A 26,892-nucleotide genomic window follows, 5' to 3' on the forward strand; every position below is an offset into this window, starting at 1 on the left:
TAGTAATATCTGTTATGAATACCAAATAATACAGCACTCGTCTTTTATGAAGCAAAAACCATGAGAGATCCAAGGAAACACAGGCTGAGACAATAATAATAGACTGAATGTACCATGTCCAGGGTAAGACACTTCATGTGGACAAAGAATAAGAATATAGAAAACCCAAATATAATCCACAATCTATATCTTACGACTTTATGTCTGGGTAATAGGAAAATACACCTTTCCTCCAAGTACACATAGAACACAAGAGTTGATCATTATAGTAATTAGGTCTTAAAATACCAGTAAGTTCTACAAAATAGATAAAGGTATGTGGTCTGAATTGCATTTTGAACCAGGAAAAAATTTCTCACTGTAAAATATATTAATGGAACAATTGACTTAGGATATTTTCACTATTAGATAAGAGTGTTGCATCACTATTAATTTCCTGGTTTTGGTAATTAAACTGATCATGTGAAAAGTGTCTTTGATTTTAAGACATAGGTACTGAATTGCTTTATCTACAGCCTAAGGAGTTCAGTTGTATATATAGGGAAAAATAATAAAAGCAAGATAAAATGTTACCATTTGGCGAATCTGGGTTAAGTGTATAATGCAGTTCATTGTACTATCTTTTCTTACATCTGAAATGAAAAAGTTTTAAGGTCTTAACTTTGAGTACATCTCCCTACCCCTGACAAAATCTTGGCCCTGTCCTTAGCGTTTCTTCAGTGTCAGGTTTTACAAGACCTTTCGTTAACTTGATATTAGACCAAGTAAGTTGGTTCTAATCAATAGTGGGGAAAATTATAACTGTGATAAAAAGATAAGTGGAGCTACATTGACAAATCACCATGAGAATCTTTGTAACTTGCAAAATAAGGTTTTGTAACAATAGCTGAATATTTTTGATCTAACATTTTAAAAAAATTATGAACCAGGGCACTTGTAATATGTAAAGAAACCCTACCCCTCCTCTGTTAACTCTGTTTACATAATTACAATTCTTGTTATAATGTCCTATCAAGATTTGCTTATGAAAACCATATGGGTTACCCTTTCACCAATGAGGAAATCTTTGAAAACTAATCAGTTTACTACTTAATTTAAATCGGAGGACTGGGACCCAGGCCATTCACAGTATACAACTGAACATGGAAAGTCAGATGGCCTTAGAAGAGATGTTTGGTGTGGGTTAAAATATAATTGTCTTTTAAAACTCTTAACATGGATCAACTTGGCATCTTTTTATTGTAATCATCTAATATTCTGGATGACTTTCCTAAGGCAATGTTTCTCAAACTTTAATATGCATAAAATTGCCTGGAAATCTCCTTAGAATGACTCTGATCAGTCAGCCTGAGGTGGGTCCCAAGATCCTGTGTTTATTGTAGGATTCCACATGACTCTTGCTCCTAGGCCATGTGCAGCCTCAAATGACGAGATTCTGAATGGTTCTAAAGAGATAACTGACTTCTGTTTCCTGTCCTCATTATTAAGGATTAATAAGACTAGAATGAGGCTCCCCTTCCCCAGATCCTTCAATCTACATAAAAAGCACATTTCTTAAGGTGGAAAAAGAGAGAGAGAGAAAGAAAAAAACATATTTAAAATCAGCCATTGCCCTTGGCAAAAAGGGAAAGCAATATGGGTATTTTATGTAAGGCAGTATTAGTAATAAAGTATAGCAATAATCACCTTTTATTTTGCATTTGTAACTTTGGTTTGGGTCTCTAGGTGTGGTAACTTTATTTTCTATTTTTATTGCATTTCTGGATATAAAAATATTGTTTTATGGACATAGGCACTTTGCTCATGAAACCTGTAGAGTTGTGTTGTAAAAAAGAAACACCCGAGATTTTCATATTGCTTTGAATTTTAGTTTGACTTTATCACACAGCTTGAATTCTAGTAGACATTCATTTGGGTTAATAAGCATCTTAAGCACAGTCAAGTTGAGAAAATGGTCAAAAGTTTGTTTTGTTACAATGATGTCTCTCTCTCTCTGCTTCCTGGTCACCATGAAATACAGATCTGCTCACCTTCTGCTCCTCACCATAATGATTCTGCCTCACCACAGAGCCAAGTGACATGGACTGAAACCTCTGAAACATGAGACAAAATAAACCTCAGTAATTTGTCTTAGTTACTTCTCTTGTTGCCAAGAGAAAATGCCCAATATCCAAAGTTAAAGATTTATTTCTGCTCACAGTTTGTAGAGGTTTCATAGTCAGCTGGCTCCAAGGCAGGGTGACATGGCAGAGGGGCATCAAAGAGGAAAAACAGTCTATGGCAAAGCACAGCAGGCAGAAGGCAGCAAGCAGCAAGCAGCAAGCAACGGCAGCAGCAGCTTCTTTCTGTCCCTTTATATTCTATCCAGGCTGTAAGCCTATTGATTAGTGCTACCACACCCAGAGTGGGGCACCCTTAAACCTAGCATCACACACCCTAGATTCAGCCACCTCTGAAAAACCCCACCTCTGACTGTGAGACTTGGGGAACATCTAGATACAAGCCATAGTACAGCCCAGTTAAAAAATAGGCACATTTTGAATAGAGATACAATGAAAGATGTACTGATAATTAAATAAGAGTATAAAAAGGTACTCTGCATCATGTGCCATTAGGGAGTTACAGATGAAAATACCAATGACACACCATTTCACACCTATTGTTAGCATGGCTAAAGTATGAAAAGAAAATCTGACACAACCAAATACTAGCAAGGATGTAGAGCACAGGAACTCGTTTATTGCTGATGGGAATGCAAACGGGTCCTGTCATTGTGGAAGACAATTTGGCAGTTTTTTCACAAAGCTAAACATACTTCTGTAGGATTCAGCAATCATCGTCCTGCCTGTTTACCTAATTGGGTTGAAAACTATGGCCCTACAAAAAATTGTACTCAGATGTTTATGTGTAACTGCCAAACTTTAGAAGCAATCAAAATGTCCTTCAGGAGGTGAGTGGATAAACTGTGCTGTAGGCATGTAACGGAGTATTATGTAGTGATAAAAAGAAATAAGCCTCAATTCACAGAAACTGAGGAATTTCACACACATACTGCAAATGAAGCCAGCCTGAAAAGATTGCATACTGTGTGATTCCAACTATATACTATTTGAAAGCGGAAAAACTGTGGAGACAATATAATGCTCAGTGGCTTTCAGGAGTTTAGGGTGAGGTGGTATAGGATAAATAGGGGAAGCCCAGGGGACGTTAGGCCAGTGAATCTGGGTATTATGTATGATACCCTAAGGGTTGGTTCATGACATTATCCATTTATCAAAGCCCATAAAACTATGCAATACAAAGACTAAACCTTGATGTCAATTAAGGACTTTAGTTAATAATGCATCAGTGCTGTTTCATCAGTTGTAACAAGGTACCAGCCTAATGTAAGATGTTAAGAGTACAAGGAATTACGTGGCGAAAGGTTATATAAAAGCTTCTGTAGGCACCTCAATTTTTCTGTAAATCTAAATATGTGTTAAAAATAAATCTATTACATTTTTAGAAATCACTTTTTTTTCCATCATTGTTTCTAATAACCACATAGTGTAAATTACCATTGTCAGTCAGTAGGAGACTGGCTGAATGAATTGTGACCTCCACACTAGAAAATACTGTACTATACAGCCATTAAAATGAATGGAAACAATGTGTATTTATATTTTTAAATAATATCTTGAAAAAGGGTTTAAAATGTTGTTCAGGATGTGTTGTGTTTAAGGAAAATAATGCCTAGGTTGCAGATACTGCCCGTGGTAGCAACAGTGTTCTTGTTTATTATTATGTGCATCAGAATACCTGCCCACGCACACCAGTTTACACCATTTCTGGAGGGATTCATAGGAAACTGTTAATGGTAGTTACTGTGAGAAGTGAAAATGAAGATTAATGAGTAGAAGTGAGACTTCTCAGTCCTATAATTTTCTAGCCAAGCTTTATTCTTTATTCTTTTTTTTGGTTTGGTTTTCTGAGACAGTCTTGCTATGTAGTTCAGGCTGGCATTGAACTTGTTGCAGTTTTCCTAGTTCTGCTTCCTCGTGGGCATGTGCCACTTTGCCTAGCTAGCTAAACTGTATTCTTAATTTTAAATGGTAGTTGTTTTTTAAATATCTTTCTGCTCCCATTGATAGTAGACCTTTTTCTGTATTGAGGCCTTACCCCAACTTCTGTTTCCTGTCTTCTTTGTTTCCCTTTTATTTGACCTAGGTTAGCTTCATTCCACTATACATATTTAATGTACTTTCTAACCCAGATTATTAAATTATGATAGACTGGGTGTCTTAAACAACGTACATGTATTTCTCCCATTCTGGAGGCTGGGAAGTCCAAGATCAAGTTGCTGATAGATGCAGTTCCTAGTGAGTTCCTTCCCTGTGTTGCATATGGCTGCCTTCTTTCCGTGTCCTTGCATGGTGGAAAGAGAGCAAGCTCTGGTCTCTGTCTGTCCTTTTTATAAGGATATTGATTCCTCTTCTCACCTGATTACCTCCTAAAAACCCTTCTAAAATCATTACATTGGAAGTTAGGGTTTTGACATAGGAATTTGGAGACGTATGCATTCATCCCATAATAATAATAAATATTCATAGACAAATCCTTGATCCAAGTATACTGTAAAATTCAGATTTTTTTTGTATTTACACACACTCTACAGGGTCTTGTTATAGCTCTCTGTTGATTTATTTTCTTCTTGAGTCAGTTTTGGTAGTGTCTAAGAATAGATCCATGTTACCTAGTCCTTTTTTGTTCTTTTGATGCTGGCATGCTAAGCTCCTCTTCTACCATGGAGCTGACATCCCAATCCTCATTTTATCCCATTTACCCCATTTGTTTCCCCACTGTCTTCAGATCTCAGTGGTTCCTGACAGAATGAGGATATTTTTATATGATGAGTCTCTTCCCACATAGGGATTTTGGGTTTGTTTGGGTTTTTTTCCTTTTCAGTTTTCTACGTGTATAGATGTAGATGTCTACTTTGAGTTGTTTGAGCTTCTTGGGTATGCAGATTAATGTTTTTCATCAAGTTTGGAAAGGCATTGACCATCCTTTCTTCATTTTTTGTTTGTTTTCTTACTCTTTCTTCAAATTCTATTCAACTTATGTTGGTCTGCTTGATGGTATCCCACGTGTCCCTAAGAGTCTTCTTTCTTTACTGTTTCTTCTTTCTGTTACTTGATTGCGTCGTCTCAATTGATTAATCTTGATAGTGCTAAGTCTTCTATTTGTTCAGATCTGTTGCTTGATCTTTCTTTCTTTCTTTTTTTTTTTTTGTACCAGGGATCAAACTCAGGACCTCACGCTTGCCAGGCAGGCACTGTGCCACTGAGCTACATCCCTGGCCCAGTTGCTCGATCTTTCTAATGAACTTTTAATTGCAGTTATTTTTTATTTCACAGGATTTCAATTCACTTTTAAGGAAGTTTTTATCTCATTATTGGTATTTGTTATTTGCTGATACATTTTTTAAAGTTCTTGGAACACATTTAAAATAGCAGATTTAAAGTGTTTGTCTAGTAAGTTCAATGCCTGGGTTTCCTAAAAAATGCATATTGAAGATTTTCCATGCTCTATTAGCTGTGTTAGTCATACTCTTTTAGTTGGTCGTTTCTTCTGTTGTTTCATTTTTCTTTGGTCTGTTTCTTAATTATTTTTGTTGTTGTTGTTAAAATCTGAAGGTTTTTAAATCACATGGTAATTCTGAAACTCAATTTTTCCCCTTCCCCCAGGATTTCCTGTTACTATTTTGGTCATCATTACTTATTTGTCAGTGGCTTTGTGCACTGATTTGGTAAAGTCTGTGCTCTGTGTTGTGTGGGGTCACTCTAGTCCCTGCTCAGTTGGTTCCTAAAGATTGGACAGAGGTCTGCATAACACCTGGAACTCTTAGTCTCCCGGTCTTTTCCTAGGGTTCTGTGTGTGTCCATCACTGCTTCAGCAGAACTGCCTTTGTGGATCCTGCACACATCCCTGAGCGTACACAACATTTTCCCTGTTTCCAGAATTAGTCAGACCTTTTCACAACCTCTATGGATAGCTCATTTCTTAGGCTTTTGTTATAAGCTTTTGCTTAATTTAATTTTGTCTGTTGTCCACTGGGCCTTGAGGACAAGAAGTTCATATTGCTTTTATTTTTTTCTGACAACACTCCTGGGAAAAGGCTTTTAGCGCGATACGAGTGCCAGTTCAGGTCAAATGCAGACAGTCTTGCAAGGGGACCTTCCGAGAACCAGCAGGCAGTCAGGCAATGACAGTTCTCTGGGCATGAGCTTTTAGAGGAACTTTGACCCCCTTTTGCTTCCTTATGTGGCTCCTAGGCTGGTGGCTTTTCTGACTAGTTTTTCAAGGCTACCATGGGTTTAGAGAGGCAGAATTTAGACCAGAGCAAGTTAAAATGCTACAGTGCTCTGTGTTCATAACCTCGTTTAGTTTTCTTGAACAAATGCTCCTGGATTGTTGTGTGACTTTGGTTAATTTTCAGAGTGTTGAAATTTGATTCTGATCTTTTTCTTACTGTTTTTTGAAGGAGAAGTTTTTTTCAGAGGTTCTTATTTCACTATTTTTACTGGTGTCACCTTTATAGCTTCATTTTTATTTCAAAGTTGACATCATAGCTGGGGGTATTGCTCAGTGGCAGAGTGCTTACCTAGCATGCATAAGGCCCTGGGTTCATTTCCCAGCAAAAGAAAAGAAAAAATAAAAAAAGGGAAGGGAAGGGAAGGGGAAAAGACAGTTATCTGCAAAACTGATGTAGTAACTAGATTTAGTATCATCATTGGTACAATGCTTGAAGTGCTAATTTCAGTTCTTGTATTTAAATATATGCAGTTTTCTTGGTCTTTATAAAGTATATATATTATTTACATTTATTCTGTATCCTGTTAAGCAGCTAAGCAAGCAGTCTTACTCTGGGTCATTCATCCCAACAATTGGAAATAGAGCTGAGGATCTTTTGTAATTTTAATTTTTTGACAAAATGCACAATCAAGGAAAGAGAATCTTAACTTCAAGTGCTGTTTCTGTGTCATGTTTCTCAACTATTAATTGGAGTTTGGCAATTATACTGCCTCATGATACAAGCTATTTTGTATTAAAAAACAATTAGGAAGTACTATGTTTCACTTGTTGATCCTCAGTATGAGGCTATTGCCCTCTATCTTACCTAAGTGTCAAATGTAAGTGCCCAAAGAATGCGTAACTCCTATATGCCCTCTACTAATCAACATTTATTACTATAAAGAAATCATTTCCAATTTATTTATCAATGAAACACTTTATAAATGATGAATTCTCATGTAGAATCTCAGTATATAAGATAAATAAAGGCAGAATTACTATGCTATCACTGTAAATGCTAGTTCAAGAGATGGCTGTAGGCTCCTTCTTGCCAACTGTGTCCTTCCCAACAAGGGAAAGTCACTCTGTCCAAAATGAGAAATTCACCGAACAAAGATTTAACATTGCTTCCAAAGATTGTTATATGCCAGGTTGGATGACGTGGTTATTTTACTTCTTTTATCCCCTTACCATTTGAAATATAGTTCAGCAGTTGTGTGAAGATAGCAGCCTCTCTAACATTCATGATTTTATTCATCCAGTTCTGTCAGTTCCAGGCAAAGGAGAAGCCTAAAGCACTTACTCTGTGTTAGTATGACTCTCTTTTTCTCTCACTTGCCTATTATGTAGCCCACTTGTCCTTGAAACTTGGGGAGGATACTAGGAGATGAAACCTACGCTATTGCCACTATAAATTTTAGCTTTTTTTTGGACACAGTTTCTTAGAAACTCATTTCCAATATCTTTTTTTTAACATCCCTAATAATAAATTGATATAGTAGGAAAAAAAAAACAGTTATAGTACTTAACACGTTCACCTACAGAAACATTGGTGGCTACTTCAATGCTTCAGGAGTAGTTTCATTTATATAGACTTTTCTTAGCTGTGATATAATTTAACTACTATATATAGTGTTACTTCAGTTGAAAAATGTTTCCTAGTCCCTATTTCCCTGTTTTAATTAACAGGGAAATATAACCTGATAGGTTTCTTGGGGTGGTGTGTGTGTGTGTGTGTTCTGTATATGTTAGTGTTAAATACTTTTCAGTTAGTGTTGAAGTTTATATTTCAGTGTAATAGAATAACAACGTTGTATTTGATCAAAAAAGTTTTATTTATTTATTAGTGAAAATTTTTTAAATGCTTTGTCTCTTGTGTATTGATTCTCAACCAGATAGTCTCAATTCATATTGGAAATTTAGGTGCAAATGGTTGGGAATCTATACTAAATTAAAATGTAACTTGGATCACTTTAGTTAGAAAATGGTTACATGCTAGCAGCTCATATTGAGCAAAATGGTTTTGTGCTTTTAATATCAACTTTTAGAACTATATTGTAATGAATATATTTTTGCTTTTAGATCATTTGGGGAATATTTTTCATCTTAGTTGCATTGCTGTTTGTAATTTCTCTCTTCCTGTCAAAGTAAGTACAACAGACACATTTTCTAAAGCACTTACACAAATTCTATAATATTACTCATTTTTGGTGCTGTATTCCATTAGCCAGTTCATCTTAAATAGCTATTCCACCTAAAGTGTTCTACAGCATTAAGAAAAGATCGACTTAAAGGTCCAATAATAGGTTTTCTTTCTTCTCTATTAATTGAACAATACCTGTGGGGTTTGATTGGTTTTTCTTGGTTTTCTTTGATCAACTGCATTTGTATGGTGAGTTTGATATTCTTTCTAGATTGACTGGAAATGTGATAGTATAACATAGAATCACTCTGTATATTTTTGTTTAGTTTAGATAAAGCTCTCCATTCAGCTGGAATTGATTCTGGCTTCATAATTTTTGGAACTAACCTGAGTAATCCACTGAATATGCTTTTGCCTGTACTACAAACAGTAAGTACATATCAGTCATTTTGTAGTATAGCAAGCCTTCTGACACTTTCTTCCATTTACAATTCTTATGCTGCGAGCTTTCTACTCCTTGACATATGTTTGTGCTGTTTGCTAATATGACTTTTGATCTGTAGATAATTTCTACATTGATATGTTGCTTTAAAGATTAATATGTTGCTAGACTTTTAGTTAAAAATAATTTTATTTCATATGTTATATAAGATGAAATTTGCCAATTTTCATTTTTAATTCTTTTCATATATAAATGTAACTTGTAGTTGAATTTGTGTCAGGATTTTTCATAGGATAATTGTACTACATGATTTGATAATAGTTTGAGGACTTTTGAGGAATTTTCTGTTTTTAATGGTATTATCACAGTAGCCTAATCTAAATCAGGGATATTTTAAACATTTGTTAAATATAAATAATGAAATTTTCAATTAATTTTTATTGCTTCTGGGGCTTTCATAATTTACACATTAAATTTGATTTTATCTTTTTCCAGGTTTTTCCTCTTGATTATATTCTTATAACAATTATTATTATGTACTTCATTTTTACTTCAATGGCAGGAATTCGAAATATTGGCATATGGTTCTTTTGGGTTAGAGTAAGTATATATTCCATTATTGTTTTGGCTTTTTTCATTTTGTATATGATCTCCATTATTGCAAATTACCTTATATTTAGGAATACACATTATGTTTTGATATCAAGCATGATAAGAATATTAGCTCTTTCAGGCCGGAGGTGTAGCTCAGTGGCATTGTGCCTGCCTGGCAAGCCCAAGGTCCTGAATTTGATCCCTGGTACCGGGGTTGGGGAGAGTATTAGCTCTTTCACATTGCAGTAATGTAGAAGTGCATCTTGAACAGAAGTAATTTGTCCCCTGTCCTCAGACATTTTTAATTGTTGTGACTATGGAGTGCTATTGGCATCTCCTGAATAGGGGCCAGAAATGCTGTAGAAATCCTGTAGTGTATGGGACAAAGACTAAGCCAGTCTAAATCAACAGTGCCAAAGTTAATAAACCCTTATCTAGAAGACATTATTTTCTTCAGTGTATGGCTGCTTGAGAACACCATGTATCACAGTGGATCCACTGAATCTCAAAAGATAGCCCTCCATTTTAGAAAGTAAAGATTACTACAGTCACCCTTCTGCATCTGTGGGCTCCACATCTGTGGATTTAACCATCCATGGACAGAAGAACATTTGAAAAAACTCATGGTGGGACTGCACATGTACAGATGTTTTTCCTTGTCATTATTTCCTGAACAGCATAGCCTAACAACTATTTACCAGTGTTTGTGTTAGTTGTTACAAGTAATTCAGAGATTACTTAAATTACACAGGAGGATGTGCATAGGTTATGTGCAGATACAGCACCGTTCTTGTAATGGACTGGAACATCTTCAGGTTTGGCATCACAGTGATAGTGAGTCCTGGGATCAGTCCCTCAGGAGTACCAGGGCCAACTCTGTGTGTCTTGGTCAGCTTTCCTGTTGCTGGAGTGAAATACCTGACACCTACAACTTAGAAGAAGGGAGGTTTAATTTGGCCATGGTTTTCAGGGGAATTCAGTCCATGGTCACCTGGCTCCGAGGCAGAAGCAGTATGGTGGAAGGGCCTGGTGGAGGAGAGGTGCTCACCTCATGACAGCCAAAAGCGGGGGAGACCGAGACAGAGACATGGAGAGGGAGAGAGAAGAAGGGAGAAGAGAGAGCTGGGGAGGCACGCTGTGCCCTCCAGCAACATACCCCTGGTGACACCCTTCTCCTGACCAGGCCCTGGCTCCTAGCAGCACATTTAGGTCTACCACTGAGGAATTTAGTGCCCCCTGCTCCAGTCCCTTCTATGAAGCCAAATCAGGTAGACACTACTTCTAGCTGTGAATAAAAGAAAATTAAATGAAGTAGGAGTTTGAACTAATGAAAGATATTTTGGTATGGGGGGAAGAATCTAGCATTATTTTAATAGCTCAGAAGTGTTGGGGCCAACATCTCTAAATTTTTGGAGTCTTTTTCTCATGGCTGCTGCAGCTGCACTTTTCCGGTCTATGTTCTGTAGAAGAAAAATATATGGAAGTAAGAGGCAGACATTTGTATCAGTGAGGCAAGACATCCCCATAAATCCCTCGCTTTCCTTTCCATGATTAGTGTTTCATTACAGGACCACTGGTAGGTTTACGAAAAGCTGGGAAATACACATCTTTAAGTGATCTTACTGTCATCTCATCCAGAATTGGAATTCTGTTAGTCTGTACCATTCTGTAATCTAGTAAGATGACAGGGGTGGGTGGTACCTAAATTGCTAAAGTGGAAGTGTGGTTCCCTGTTAACATGAAGTCAGTCACCCGGTTCTTTACATTAAAATTAGCATTTGTTTTAATTTCCTTATTGTAGATACTTGTGAAAATATCTATATCATAGTCTAAATTTTAATAATTAAATTTTCAGGACATTAGGGAATTTTATAGAAATGAATATTTACGAGCATGTAACAACTTTTCTTGGTAGTAATATAAAGCCATAAATACATCACTCATACAGTTTAAACTCATAACCTGTAGATAGAAATAGGGGTAGTTCACAAGTCTCAGCTCTGGGAGCTTCTTATAAATGCTATTACGCAGTAAGTTTGGAAGGGTTTTCTGGAAGCAGACTTTGTGAACACTAATAAATTCTCTGGGCCCTTGGTTTTTATGTCTTAAAAGCTTCATTTTGATGACAAAGCTGTTTTTTTTTTTTTTTTTTTTGGTACCGAGGATCAAACTGGGGACCTTGCGCTTGCAAGGCAGACGCCAGAACCACTGAGCTAAATCCCCAGCCCCCTAGTCCTTGGTTTTTAATGGCTCACTTACAGTATAGTTTGGATACAGTTGCTGTTCCATTGTCTTTAAAGTTAAATCTAAAAGCTTCATAGGGGAAAAATTGTCTTTTTCATTCTTAAGAATTCTTAGTATTTACTTTGTGTCAAAGAAATGGTTGATTGAGCTGTAGAAATCATTCCCCATCACACAAAAACAGAATGCTTTGCAAATAAAACATATTGCTGAACTTTTGTCCTTTCCTTCTTTGCAGTTATATAAAATCAGAAGGGGCAGAACCAGGCCTCAGGCACTCCTATTTCTCTGCATGATACTTCTGCTGATTGTACTGCACACGAGCTACATGATTTATAGTCTTGCTCCTCAGTATGTTATGTATGGAAGTCAAAATTACTTAATAGAGGTAAGTACTGTATTTAAAATTTGATCATTTTTATATTTTAAGATAGTGATATTGAAGGTAAATCTTAATTTTGGTGGCTAGCATATTAACTCATCAGATTAAATTTAATATTGCTAAAATTGGGTTTTTGTTCAATTTTTGAGCATATTTAATATTTGCTTCATACTTTTTAAAAATAGCACACAGAATTTCATTATAATTTTTCCTTGAATGGATCCTCTGGCAGTAAGCTGTTGGGCTTTATTTTAGTACTTTATTAAAACTCATAATGCCTCCTCTAAAACACTGCTTCAAATAATTTTAATAATATGACTTCCAAAAAAGTGTTGTTGAACAGTTGTTTCTCTTCATTGCTACTACGAATCCTATAGAATGGTGTTCTGAGTATTTTGTGTGTGTGTATGTAGCTGGGTTTTTCTTTTTTCAGCAGGATTGTTGTCTTCTTATCTGTTCCACTCATTCTTTAATGTTGATTGCTCAAAAGCCAACTTTTTAGCTTTAATTGAACAAGACATTTGGATTTTCTGACAGTTTACAATATTTTAACATATCTGGTTTAACCTTTGATTAGTTTGTTTCCTTTTCCTCAAATGCTTCTTGCTCTGCTTCTCAAGAATTCACATCACATTCATGTTTCAGGCCCTAGTTCAAGCATTGCTTTAGTGGAATCTTGCACCATTCCTCTCTGCCCAGGACACTCCATTTGACCTATACTTCTGCCATTCTCTTTTAATTTAACATGTAATTAGAAAAAAATTAGCAAGCACGTCAAACCCTCAGTCAGTACCACAATACTGCTAAATGTTGAAAAGCCAGCTCACCGAAAAATATTAGGTAATTGATACTGCAAGTGGGGCAGAGAAAGCCCAGGTCATGCGTGCATGTGCCTGGAGGTGCATGAGTGACTGGAGCATGGGCAGCACCTGCTGGAGACCCGAACCATTTCTCACTTCCGTTAGCCTCTGATTCTCTCCCGCTTCATCCCCTGTACCTAGCTCACTCACTGTGTTATGGTTAATACACCTTTTTTTATAAATAAAGGCAGATTATGCTTTTGCAAGGACAAGAGATAGTCTTTGCCTGTTCATGGTCTAATGATAAGTACTCCATTTCTTTTTAGATGCCATCTTTGGACTAGAAGTGTGTTCTAGGAAAGATCTCTGTTATTTAATGTTGGACCTAAAAGATTATTCCCAAAAGCCTCATATTAAATTACCATACTTCATTTTCTTCTGATGAGAATTTGCATTAAATTTACCTTTTAGAATATTACATGTAGTTAATAGAAAACAGTATAAAGTTCATAATGTGAATACTTTAATCCAAATATACTTACTAGTGTAACGTTTACATTTTAACTGTATTTTCATCATTCAGAGCAATGTAACTTCTGATGATCACAAAAGCAATTCAACCCTTTCTGTGCCAAAGAGATGTGACGCAGATGCCCCTGAAGGTAAAGCACCTTTATCAGCTATCTTAGCATTTATAATTTGGTAAGAAAAGAACTGCTGTGCATTGTGCTCTGTTAATCATTGGATGCATTTGTTTTAATGTGTGGTAACAAAGGAACTTTTAGCAAGTAGAAGTTGATAAGTTTCTAACAGAATTTCTTGGTGATGGAATAATTTCAATCAAGGAATGAACTATTACAAATTACCTGTTTACTTCAAAGTAAAAAGCTAGTTATTATATATCACATTTATTAGTATAACAAATCACTTAAATGATTTTTTTCTTAAAAAACTTCAGAGTTTGATGGAATGTACATTGCTAGTACTGAGACCAAAATTACCTATGACCTAGAATAACTTTTAATCCAGACACGTCTGTTCACTTTAGTTAATACTAATACAGTGAATTACAATCACAGTTAACTTTTTCTTCTTTAAATTTCAGTTGACTTATTTGTTCATGTTTGTGATCACTGCATTCATTGTGGTTATTTGGTACATTTACACAGCACATCTTCTGGTTTTTATAGCCTCTTCTATCCACCCCCCCACCTTTCCCCCTTCTTTCATCTCTTGGTCCCCTTCCCATCTATCTCCATGTTTCCTTTTATCTTTTATTTTGATCTTTATTTAGACTTTTGATTTCTCATATGAGAGAAACCATGTGATATTTAAGCGGTGTCTGATTTAGTTCACTTAACATTATGTTTTCAAGGTGCATCTGTTTTCCTACCAAATATTCTACTATATCCTTCTTTATAGCAAAGTAGTATTAAAACTTCTACATACTTTTCATAAGATTAACCAGAGCTGCAGTGTGGCTTCCTTTACACTGGTATCTGCCTGGTTTCCGTTAGCCACGTAGTTTCCCTCTGTGAGCCAGACAGTTGCCTCTTGGAAGCCCGCTGGGGTGTTCCTCTCGCCTATTTTGTGTCCTAAGAGGGCTCTGGACATTCTGAGCTTCAGACACTTTCCCCCTGCCACCCTCTGTGGACCCCATGACCTTGATGGACCTGGAGTTAAGTAAAGCTGTGGACCTCCAGGTCTTCCCTCTGCTTATGCTCCTGTCTGTTACGAGGCCGAGAAGCCCCACCCATGGAAACAGCAAGGGGGTGTGATTTCTCTCCTGGCTCCCCTGGGTCACACAGTCGCCCAGGGGCCCTGTTGTTCCCTGACTTGGCTCCACATCATTGCCACAGAACTGGTTTTTCCTTCCTCTCCCCTTCTCAACCTGGCCTTGCTGGGTCTTCCTCCCCACCCGCCAGAGTACAGCCTGACTGTTCTGTGTGCAGACCTCCCCTAGTAAGTGGGAGGATCAGGCCGCCTGTTCTGTTTAGTTGGTGTCTGTCTAGGGAAACCTCTTCTCTTCCTGGTGTCCTGCCCCTGCTGGCCCCGGTGAGGGTGGGGGGTGGGGGGGTGGCGCACCATGCATGACAGTTAAAGTTTACCCCATTCTCTTTGAGGCTTCCAGGAGTCCCTGAGTTGGAACTGTCTGACTTTGCTGTGCTCAGTGGGGAGGATAGCACCACTGGGTTTATTCAACCTGCCAGACTCTAAAGGGCCCTCTTGTTCTCTCCTGTCTCAGCAGTTAAATTTTAGGACTATAACAGTTATATTCAGGCACTGTGCTAGGTTTCTAATCTGTATTCTGACAAAATTCAACTCTATGCTCTTAACTTCTGTATATTTTTGGAGAATTTTTTCCTGTTTTCTTTGGAGTCTTGATTTTTTTTCTTTGACTAGAATAGAAATTAATTCTGATTAAAAATTCCTGGCTTTTTTTTTCAAAATTTATAAAACATGTTTCTATATTTGCCTTCAAAATGCCTTCATGGTAATGTTTCAAATGTAGTGGATATCTTCATAAATAATTTGTGTATGCAATTATGAAAAATATAAATTCTGAGAAATCTTTTTAGCAGAGTAACCTATATAATGTTTTGAAATAGACTAATAGGAACAAGTACAGAGTGCAGTGATGGCCTCAACGAAGGAAGATGAGATTCACTGTCTGTGGTACAAATTGCTGCAAAACAGTTAAAATAAAGGAAAAAAACAAGATTTTAGAAAAGAGATGCTAGTGCTGCATTTCAGTGTTGAAAAAGAATTTATCTGATGTGTGCATTAAGGTAAGGCCATGATAAGCCAAGGAACAAAATGCACAAGGAAAATTACCTCAAATCACACCAGGGATGTGTTCAAGAGAGTTCAAAACATTGCTATTGTTTTGCTGTTTTCTTAAAATAGAGCGAGGGTTGTAGTGATAGAGGAATGAGATTCAGATCATACAAGGTCTTGGGAAATGATGAAAGAGCTGATGAAGGGCTCTCAATAAGAAACCAGAAGTTATGATCTGATTTATTTGCAGTAAATTATTTATAAGTTATACAGAGAAGGAATTTGAGAAACTGACACTAGAACATGGAACTAGGTTAGGGGAAGGAAGGCTGCAGTAATCCAAGAGAGATGATGAAAACTTTAAACAGTAGTTATCAGTGTGTGAAATGATGAGATAAATTCAGGGATCAAATTTAAAGAATTTCTGGGGCTTAGATATAGAACAGTGATGAAGGAAACAGATTCTAGAATGACCCTCCAGTTACTGAGTAGTTTGGTAAACTTTGGTATCACTAGATGAGATAAATCTGTGAAGATTAGGGAGAAACAAGAAATATTGAGTCAACTTGAGATGTCTCAGGGACAGGCAGGTAGAAATCGCATAGGCACTTGGATATATGCAAGAAATATGTTGTTTAAATAAGAAAACTTACTTATCCCATCATTGTGGCCACTTTCTGAAGTAGTTTTAGAAATCCTTTGGTGTCCTGAATCTATTCAAAATGTTTACCTTTCATAGTCATTTTGACTTTAGGGAAGAGCCAGAAGTTGCTAGATCCACTGCTAGATCCAGTGAAATAGGCAGATGAGGACACAAGGGAATTTTTTTTTTTTTTGGTACTGGGGATCGAACTCTGGACCTTGCACTTTGGAGGTAGGCGGATGGAACCACTGAGCTAAATCCCCAGCCCCTCAAGGAAATGTTTTTATGAGCCTGCCTTTCCACTGGCTGGCAGTGAGCAGCAGCATCACTGTATTTTTGATCATACCCAGAGAGGACATTCAGAACTACTTCATAAGGTGACAGGAACTCTGGGATAAACATGGTTTCAGTGGGAGGGAGGTGGTGTTTTGATAGGGAGGGGTTAATGGCAATATTGGGTCATTTCCTTTAATGATTTAAAAAAACTCACTATTTCTTAATTAAATCTTTGTATATATAAATCTTGTATATTACATCTTTGTATATGTAAGAAATTAGAAGGGCATAGAATGAGAAGAGAATGGAGACTGAAACTCAGGAAAATCATTTTCTGAAGGCAAGCAAATAAAAAATGTACAGAAGACTGAAAAGCAAGACAAATATTAATGATAGAAAGCTAATTACATTGCATAAAAGGAGTATGAAGTAGTGACTGAGTTTACATTAGTCCTTACTGAAATTCTGAATAGAGACAGAGTGGATGGAACTAGAGAAGGCATGCATGCAGAGTCAAGGATTTTTCTTTTTAACATTAGAGATCTTAGCTTGATGGGGTTTAACTAGTGGAGCAGAAGAGGTTGGAGAACAGTGTCAGAAAGGATGACTAATGGAACAATCACATCCAGTTCTAGAAGAGCTGATACTAAAAATATTCAAGATGGAATGCTTTAGAAAGGAAGATAGATGCCTCTTTATCGATCAATCCTCCATCTGCCTAGAAAGGGGGCCGGAAGGGCTGAAGAAAAAAAGACAACAGAGACTTGTGTAATTTCATAGTATTTGGGGGCCGGGAGGTCAGCGCCTCAGAATGGCCAAAGACAGGGACTCTCTAAGCTTGCCACTATTTATTGGGTACACACAGTAATTGGAGGGAGCATCGGGTGACTTAGGGGGTAGAGGTGATCTTATGTCAATAGGGATCTTATGCTGATGAGGATCTTAGGTCACGAGGTTCCAGTGTTGATGAAGGCTGTAAGGAGAGTTTTCTTAACAACAGTAGGTGGAAGGCAATAAGCTGATGAGGAATCTGTTCCTCCCCAAGTGAAATGTTTCTCTTACTACTCAGTTCTCAAGGAACCAGGATGTCTTCAGCTGATCTTAATCTTTCCCTTGAGTGTGACAGCATCACGGGACTATTGAGATCTCAGCTGTGACTGGAGGCAAGACAGAGTTTTGTTTCCATAGGACATACACCCCCCCGCCCCCGCCCAGGTCTCAAAGGCAAAGCAACATTGGGCCTTTGCCAGCTATAGTCATACTTTAATTATGGAATGATTTGCCCTGAAAATTATATAGAATGGCTCCCAATACCTCTTTCAAGTAAGAAAGAAAAGATGTGGGCTCAGACAGTAATTTCTTACTGTCTAGGAGTGGGCAAGAAGTGGCATTTCTCTGTAATTGTCTTAATTTGCTGTGGAGTGTAAATTCAGATCATCTTCTGAGACTTCATTGGAACATGAGGTAGACAATTGAAGAAAGTGTCAAAAGTTTTTGATAGCCCAGGACAGGGAACAGAAGAGGAATCTGACTGAAGATAAGATAATGACAGGTAAATATGCTAAGGGAGAGGGATTAAATTATCATATTTTTGTTGAACAAATCTGCAATACTACTGTGATTGTTCTTCATGAATGACTGGGTTGTTTAGGGAAGGAAGACAGGATTGGGATGGAAAGCAAAGTGCGGGTTGAACATTAGAAAATAAAGTGATCAAAGATTCCAGATGCATAAGAAGTAAGGGGAGAGATTAAAACTCAGGAGCAAAATCAAGAGCTACAGTGGAGGAGGGGATGCAGTAGGGGTAACTATACTTTGTATGAAGAAGTGACAGTTAAAATGCTGTTAATGAGAATAGTATCACTTCATTTAATTTTCCAAATTACTTTATTAGTGGTCATAGCCCCAGATGTTTTTATTTTGCAGTGTTTAAACATATCACAAACAGGGCTAACAGTTAATACTGTGGATCATTCTATTTAGCATAGGATGAAAAGTAAGTGTTGAGTTGGTTTGTATTTTCTCTTAAAGGGACACCCATGAAGAGCTGAAGTAGATTCTGTTCCTCAGATTGTTACAGTAATAATAAAACCTTAGTAGAAAAACAAAAATTAAGGTTTCAAAATTACGTTGTGCTGATACAGGCAACTTTAAAATGTTCCTATTTTGCCAAATTGAATGAATTTGTGTATTACAGCTCTAATTAGAAGCTTTAGTCACATGATACACTTGTCTGTAACTTTTTTAATGAGGCACAGTTTAATATTTTTCTTTTTCAGTTTGATCTGATTTACTGTGGTTAAATGACTCTTTTTGAACCACTGAATAATTTTAAACAATTTAGTTGACTCACCCTTTGAAATGTATTTTGCAGTACAAAAACATGCCCATTAGGTTTATGGATTGGATTTATTTCTCCCAAACTTTTGTTCTGTAGTACCTGTCTAAATATTAAATTTTCTGTACACACTTAGTATGATAGAGGATAATTAAGTTTGGGGTGGCAAGGTAGTTTTTTTTAATAAAGAATTTTAAATACTGATAGTGAAAGATGAAGCAGTAGATTAGGACATAGTTAGATATACAGTTAGGATGGGGTGAGGCACTGATGCAGTGATATCCATGGAAGTGGAACCTGGAAATCTCAGTGCATGGAGTAACGATCAACACAGCACTGTCTTTGTGATATCCATGGACATATCTGAGTGGCGTAGATGATGGGATCGTATATATAACCTGTAAAGCACTTAGTGCGACCTTTGAGTCTTTCTACAAGTAACACAGTTTTAGAGAATGATTTTTAGATTTAGAGATGAAATTATAGTATGATAATTAAAACTGCTTCCAAGAAAAGACAATCTCCCTCTAAAATTTAAGGGAGCAATTTAAAAAATACTTATATGATTTCTTATCAATAGTAAACACATTTTAGAGACATTTGGGGTTATCTGACATTTATTAAACATACAGAAATATTCAAACTCTAGTTTTGAATATTTGATTAGTATTCAAAAGAGAGCCATTTATCTAAAAAGTTTACTTTGTGCTTAAAATAATGTTAAAGCACAAAGATTTAGAAATCTTATACTCTTACTATATTTATAAAATTCCCTTAAGATGATAATATTTAATTATCCTGACAAGAATCCTGCATTGTTTATATGTTTAAAGTGAGTCAGCTGAGCAAATTAAGAATCAGGTTTTGTATATGAAGAGAGACCTTTGTTGTTCTGTGTCTATGTTCTTTAATTACGGCTTAATAAGTGTTAATATATAGACAATTCATATGTAAATTGAATAAAATGATTTTAAGTAACAGAATAATTAAAAGGAACATAAGAAACTTAAAGGCCAATATGCCCTAATGGACAAATACAGTAGACATTTAGTACTGGCTTAAATTTTAAGAACATGTCAGAGGAGACACTTAACAGAAGCCCTAACTTCAAGAAGCATACAGCCTAATGGAACTAGATGTGAAAATAAATAATTGACAACGAGGAGAGTTAAAGGGTCACCTATAATGAAATTATAAACAGAATGCTGTGGGAATGCAGAAGAGGATAATGATTTATTCCACCCAGGTGGCAGTATAACATTTCACTTTGGGCCAGAAGAGTAAATTAAATCAAAATGAACAAACAGAACAATCTATAAATATTCCAAGTAAAGAGAAAACATGAATTAGCAAGACACAAAAGCATAAACTTGGCATGTTACCTTAACAATAAGTTGTGACAGGAGCACCAAATATTTGAATAGTGAGGGGTAAAGGAAGACAAAAGTTCCCAAATGACTTTTGTTTTGTAAATCCAGGAACTCAAAGTCTTACTTCTGCTATCCCATTGAATTACTTTTATCTATTCTTGAAGTAGATTTGTGTTGTCTATTTGGACATTAAGGTAGCTGGAAATGAAATGCTGTCTGTAAGTCAAACTATTTTTGTAGGTTTGTGCTGATTAGATGTATTTGTTAACATACAGAGAGAAGAACCTTTAGCTTGGGGATATGATGATACTAGGACAAATGACTAAGGTAGTCATTAGGTGCCAAGACAGAAACTGATATGTTAAACCAAACTACATGAATTATGAAAATTGAAAAATGTGAGCAGACAAAATTAAAAGCTAAAGCAGAAATAACCATACATAGGAAGTGCAAAGAAAAGTGAGAAGTATTTTGAATAATAATATGGAAGAAAAATTAATAAAGTAAAATGTATGTTAATAGCTGACTTTATTACATATGTAGCAATACAGAATCTTACAACACCCCCAGATTTTTACATGGAGCCACAGAAATGGAAATAAAGGCCATAAAGAGCCATATAAGTTGTCAGTAATTTTTAAAACATGAATTAAAGTACTAAAGAAAAAAAATGCTAGGAAAGCCATCTAAGTAGTATAACCTCTATCTTTTTTGTAAGTACAGAAAGGAGGGCTCTAAGAGATAAGAGTTAAACATTGCATAGTATACCTGGATTCCAAATTTATTTTTTCTACCTTTAATATTTTTGTTCTTTGTTTCAGAAACAGAAAATGTAACACTACTGTACCATCTACCTTTTAAAAGTTTTTAAATAAAGTGTTGTTAGTGCTTTTCAAATATAATGGAAATTGTGGTTTGAAGCCACAAGGAAGTAAAAGTCACAGACAATAGAAAGACTAAAAGCCAAAAGGCTCAAACTAGTTACTGGGTAAGACATAGGACTTTGATAAATGAGAGATGAACCAGAAGACTATAGCATTTTTAATTTTTTTTTTAAGACTATAGCATTTTATTACCCGAATGAATGTCATGCCAGTGGTCAGTCATGTTAATGCTTTGGAGATAGATTTAACAGGTATCAAATCCTGGACTTCTGAGAATCATTCAGTAAGCTAGAATGAGTTTAACTGAGAATTAAGTAAAGAAATTTTTAAGTGAGGAAAATTCCTTATCCTAATGTGGTTTTAGTTTGGGATTTTTATTTTTAACCACAGTTTTTCAGCAGCCTTTTTAAAATCCGTGCATACTGAATGCCACATGAACTAAAAGAATGTAGGTATTACTGAGTATGATATACATATAAACATATATAGTTATACATATATATATATTCCTCTTGATTTTTTTGCAAAATGAATGTATTATTAATTTCATATAAATTTCCTAGTTCATTAATTAAGTTTAGTTTTGAGCATTTTTTATGTTACTAAACATCCACGTAGAGATCTTGATTTGAATCTAGAGTTCTGAAGAAAGTTTATGCTATATTAGGAATGGCTGGAAAATAAAGCTGTGAGACTAGATGAAAGATCATCAAGAGAATACCACAAATAGAGACTTGCAAAAGACCTGAATTGGCATTATCAACACAGATTATAGAACAGCTAACTAAAGGAAAGGAATTAAGTCAGCTCAAAATACTGGTAGATTACAAAAAACTTTTTTAAGTGAATAAATGAACAAATGAAACCCTAGAAGATTTGTAAATGACCCAAGTAAAACGTTTAGGTATGACTATAATAGTACTAATTGAAACTAAACTTAGTGTTGGAAGCTACAGATTAAATCCATGAAGAGTTCTTTCCATACATTATTTATTATTTTTTAAAAGGGAGGGGCAGTAGCTATACATCAGAGAAGCTAGGGAATATCTGCAGCAGGTGATCAAAATGAACATCATGGAGTAAATGTGCTATGTGTGTCTTATAAAATACCACCCTGAGATGAATGAATAACATGAATTAAATCATGAAGAAATATCAGACAAACCTAAATTGAAGAATACGCTGCAAAGTAATTGGTCTGTATAATACGAAAGTGTCAGTGTTAAGCCATGAATGGTGGCTCACACTTGTAATCCCAGCACTGCAGAGGGTGGGCCAGGAGGATCATGATTTCAAAGCCAACCTGGGAACATTGAGTCCCTATCTCAAAAGAAGCCCTACCAAAAGTCAATGTCATGAAAGACAAAGAAGCTGAGGAGCTGTTACAGATGAAAGAGTATTAAAGAGACAAGATAGCCAAATGCAGTGCATGATCTGGATTGGATCCTGTATACAGGAAGATAAAAGTACTATAAAGAATATTACTAAGATAAGTGTCAGAGTTAGAAAATAGAGTGTATAGTAAACAGTATCAATGTTAAATTTCCTGAATTTGATGCCTGTAATACAGGTACACAAGGAAATATCCTTCTCTTTTAAAAATGTTAACCATCAAGAGGTAAAGTCAGAATAAATTTACATATGTTGAGAGAATAACAGAAAAAAACACAATATGAGCCACTATACACCACCCATATTGCTTCTGTTTTGAAACACTTTTACTGTCTTAGTCACTTTCCCATCCATAACTGACACTGACAATTTAAAGGAAGAGAGGTTTTTGGCTCCAAGTTTCAGAAGTTGCAGACCTTGCTCAGCAGGTCCCAAGGGATAAAAGGCATGGTGGAAAGCGGTGGGGTTGGAAAGTGCTCTCTTCAAGGTGGCCAGGAAGGGGAGAGAAAGGAGCCGGGAAGGGAGATGCACCCTCCCCCCAGCCAGGCCTCACCTAAATAACCATCGTGGAGACATCATACACTATGTTATTTATATAATTATATACATTTAATATTTACGTTTATGTACTTTTTTAAATCCTGTAAATTTGTTTGTATCTTCAGTGCTTTAATATTTTGTATTTTGACATGCAAAATGACAATTTATTTTGAACATAAAATATATTGCTACCTGCTGATTCCCTAAACAATGTAAATTAAAAGGCATAATTTTATAGGAAAGTGAGTCAATCTTATTTACTTTTATTTTTTAATCAGCTATAAAATAATTCTCTACATTTCTGATACAATTTTTTAGCATCAAATAAAATGATTTAATTACTACATAGTCATGTAAAATGAGCCATTCTTTGACTAGGCCTACAGGATATGTTCCTTTAGAAGTTGTTATACAAAATGACAGTTTAAATCCACAAAGAACATATTAAAATTTCAAAAATTAAAACTCCTCTAAAGGCATATCGTACTTTAAATGTTTTTGAGGAATTTTTCATATTTTTTAATAACTCACCAATTTAAATGCAAAGATGATAATTTTTATATTTTCTTATGTGAAGCTTTTGCTTTGAAAGCTATGAGCAGAAACAAATTCTCCAATTAAAATAATATGATAGCATCAGCAAACTGATATTCCTCTTTCTGGTAATTTTCCAAATTCACTTTGTCAGACCCACCACATTTTCCATTCCAGAATACCACATTTAATTTTAATAATTCATAATGAAATTAAACCATTTCTCAAATGCTGATCAATACATTTTTAAAACTTTGTAACCCTGTGAAATGTAGGCAGCTGACACCAATATAATGTTGCTATGCTGAATAATTCTGAGTGCAAGTGTATCTCCCTGCCCCTTTGTTAAGTGATATTTAGAAAAAGAAAACAGTTTATCTTCTTACTGTAGAAAGTTTACCCCGATGATAAAACAATTAAAATAGCTTATTTATCAAGATTAATTGCTCAATAAAACTTGGTAGGAGACTTTTCCTTCCATTCCGCCAACTAACCCCAAACTGTATGGTCCTAAATTTAGTCCAGATCTAAGCAGTTCCTCCCTCAGCTTGCAAAACCTTGAGTGTAGGAAGCAGCCTACAAGGTGAGCTCGAATCTGGCCGAGGGGTGACGAAGATGAAAAATAGACACAGAAACAGGTTAAAATCTGGAGGGTCTGAGGGCTCATGTCTCCCTTTGACATAGAGCCCCAAGTGACTGGTGGCCCTTGGCTTTATTCACTCAGACACAGGAACGAGCAATTAGAGAAACAGGACTCATCTGTCTCCCGCCCTCCATGGTACTTCTCCCGGTAAACAGCTTAACCTCCAGTGTTTCTCCTTTTTCCTGCAGCGTGTGAACAGCTTGCCTGCCTTCTTCTCAGTGCTCACCAAGGACGCCAGTTAGGGCTCATTCTTCCCATCTGACCTCCACACTTGGGTACAATGGCCCGCCCACCTCATTCCTATAACCTTATAAATCTGCTTATCTGTCTTTCTGCTCTTCTTGTTCTTTCTCACTGAGTAAATTTAACAAATTTCACTCTTCTATATCAGTGAAGTTTTCTAGTGTTTGAAGAGTTGAAAGTTGACAACATAGAAACTTGCCATTGTAAGTAATTTAGGAGGCAACATCAAGAATTCAGTCTTAAACTACTGTTATTTTCTGTTTGCTAGTTAATTTGGATGGACATATATGTCTTGCCAACCTTGAAACCTCAAGGCTAACATGACCTGTGTCTTTGTTTTCTGTTTTCTTATCTCTTCTGTTCTCTTCATTTCTCTTTTTTGTTGTTGTTCTTGTTTTTTGTAATGAGAATTGAACTTGGGGCCTTCACAACAAGCTACATCCCTAGTCTTTTAAAAATTTTTTATTTTGAGAATGGGTCTCATAAATTGCCTAGTCTGGGCTCATACTTCTGATCTCACACCTACCAGCATGCTGGGATTATAGGCATGTGCCGGGTGTGCACAGCTGACCAACCACCTTTCCTTTTCTCTTACAATTCTTTCTTTTAATCCACCCTGGTCATAGGATGGGTAGGAGTAGTCCGGGTCCTGTTCTGTCCTGTGAACTGTTTCCTCTGATGGAAGTCTTGAACTATCTTCATGTTTTCACTCACTCCCAATAACTAACCAATGTCTAAGTCTTACAAAGTTTAAATGAGAAATAGCAAAGCAAAAATAATTGCAAGCTGGGCATAGTGACACACAACTGTAAGCCCAGTTACTCAGTAGGCTGAGATAGGAGGCCAGCCTGGGCAAGACCACCCTATCTCATAAGAAAGTGGGGCTGAGGATGTAGCTCAGTGGTTGGGTGCCTCTGGGTTCAATCCCAGTACCACACACACAGGCTTTATCAACAAGGATGCTTTCAATAACAATACAAAAATATAATGATACCATTAAAAAGAAAATACTATATGATGACAGGTAGAAGAATACTTTTTGTGTATGTGTATGATCACATTTTTTAGTGCTCTTGTATACAGGCTTTATCAATAAGGATGCTTTAAATAACAATACAAAAATATAATGATATCACTATATGTTTTGACATTAAAAAGAAAATACTATATGATGACAGGTAGAAGAATACTTTGTGTGTATGTGTATGATCACATTTTTTAGTGCTCTTGTGTACAGTAGAAGTCTAAAATTCTGGTTTTACCTCAGGCAAGAAGTAGATACTCATTCTGGGCTTATAAAAATAAATACATTTTATTACTCTTGTCATTTAAAAAACACTTATTAAGCATTTTGAAGAGTAAAATCAATGAGAGACAAGATAGTGACAAGCATCTGCCACATAGATACTGGCAGGGAGGAATTTTGTTCCTTCTAGTTTATTGAAAAGTGAGTGGGAAAGGTAGTTACTGAGACTTCTTAAAAATTTGTTTAACTTCTTTGTGTTGTATTTTTCCAGAAAACAGAATATTTCTTTCTCTTTAAATTTCTGAGTTTTCCTGGAAATTTTATTTCAAATTCTAGGTAACTTAGCAGTACTAAGTATTTACTGTACGTTGTTATATACAGTGGATTCAAGTGACTTTAAAATCCCCCTCCCACTTGGGCCTATAAGCAAAGAAAAATGAGTTTTACACATTCTGCTTCTGTTTAAAACCAGTGTTACTATTATGGTTTATGTCTAGATGTCCCTCCAAAGCCTCATGCAGTCATAGGTGGGGCTTTTCAGAGGTGGCTGGATCTGGAGTATGTGATGCTGGGACCAGGGGTGTGTGATTACTAAATTAGTCCACTGATTGGTTTGGCATAGTTCTGGGGAGGATTAAGGGTGCCCCACCCTGGGTGTGAGTGCTCTCCACCCGAAGGGTGGGTAGCCTGGATAGAATATAAGGGACAGAAAGAGGGCTCGTGTCCTTGGTCTTCACTTGTGACTTGCAGCTTGCTGCTTGCTTTGCTACCTTCTGCCTGCCATGAACCATTTCTCCTCTCTGATGCTCCTCTGCCAAGCCACCTTGCTTTGGAACCAGCCAACTATGAACTAAAACCTCTACAAACTGAGCCAAATAAACCTTTCCTCCATTAACTTTGGATGTCCAGTATGTCATCTCAGCAATGAGAAAAGCAACTAAGACAGTTTCTAAAAGAGTTACTACACTAGTTGATACTTAATATTTGACTTTATAGGTATACATAAAATGTTCATTTTGAGGAACGCTCGTTTTAACAGACCGAAGATGAAACTGATAGAGATTTTCCTA

General features: G+C 36.2%; 1 protein-coding gene across 1 annotated transcript in view; it reads left to right on the top strand.

The window, feature by feature from the left end:
* The window catches only part of Lmbrd1 (LMBR1 domain containing 1), a 105,622-nt gene that overhangs the window by 65,889 nt on the left and 12,841 nt on the right, over positions 1-26,892 (top strand). The window contains exons 10-14 of the mRNA XM_087205148.1: positions 8,416-8,480; positions 8,803-8,905; positions 9,414-9,518; positions 11,992-12,141; positions 13,519-13,597. Of these exons, the coding sequence (XP_087061274.1) occupies positions 8,416-8,480; positions 8,803-8,905; positions 9,414-9,518; positions 11,992-12,141; positions 13,519-13,597 (502 nt within the window). The remainder of the gene's footprint in view (positions 1-8,415; positions 8,481-8,802; positions 8,906-9,413; positions 9,519-11,991; positions 12,142-13,518; positions 13,598-26,892) is intronic.

This window comes from Heterocephalus glaber, unplaced genomic scaffold (genome assembly GCF_053883595.1).
Source record: "Heterocephalus glaber isolate CG9 unplaced genomic scaffold, H.glaber_assembly_v1.0 deba00000594, whole genome shotgun sequence".
Taxonomy (NCBI): Eukaryota; Metazoa; Chordata; class Mammalia; order Rodentia; family Bathyergidae; genus Heterocephalus; species Heterocephalus glaber.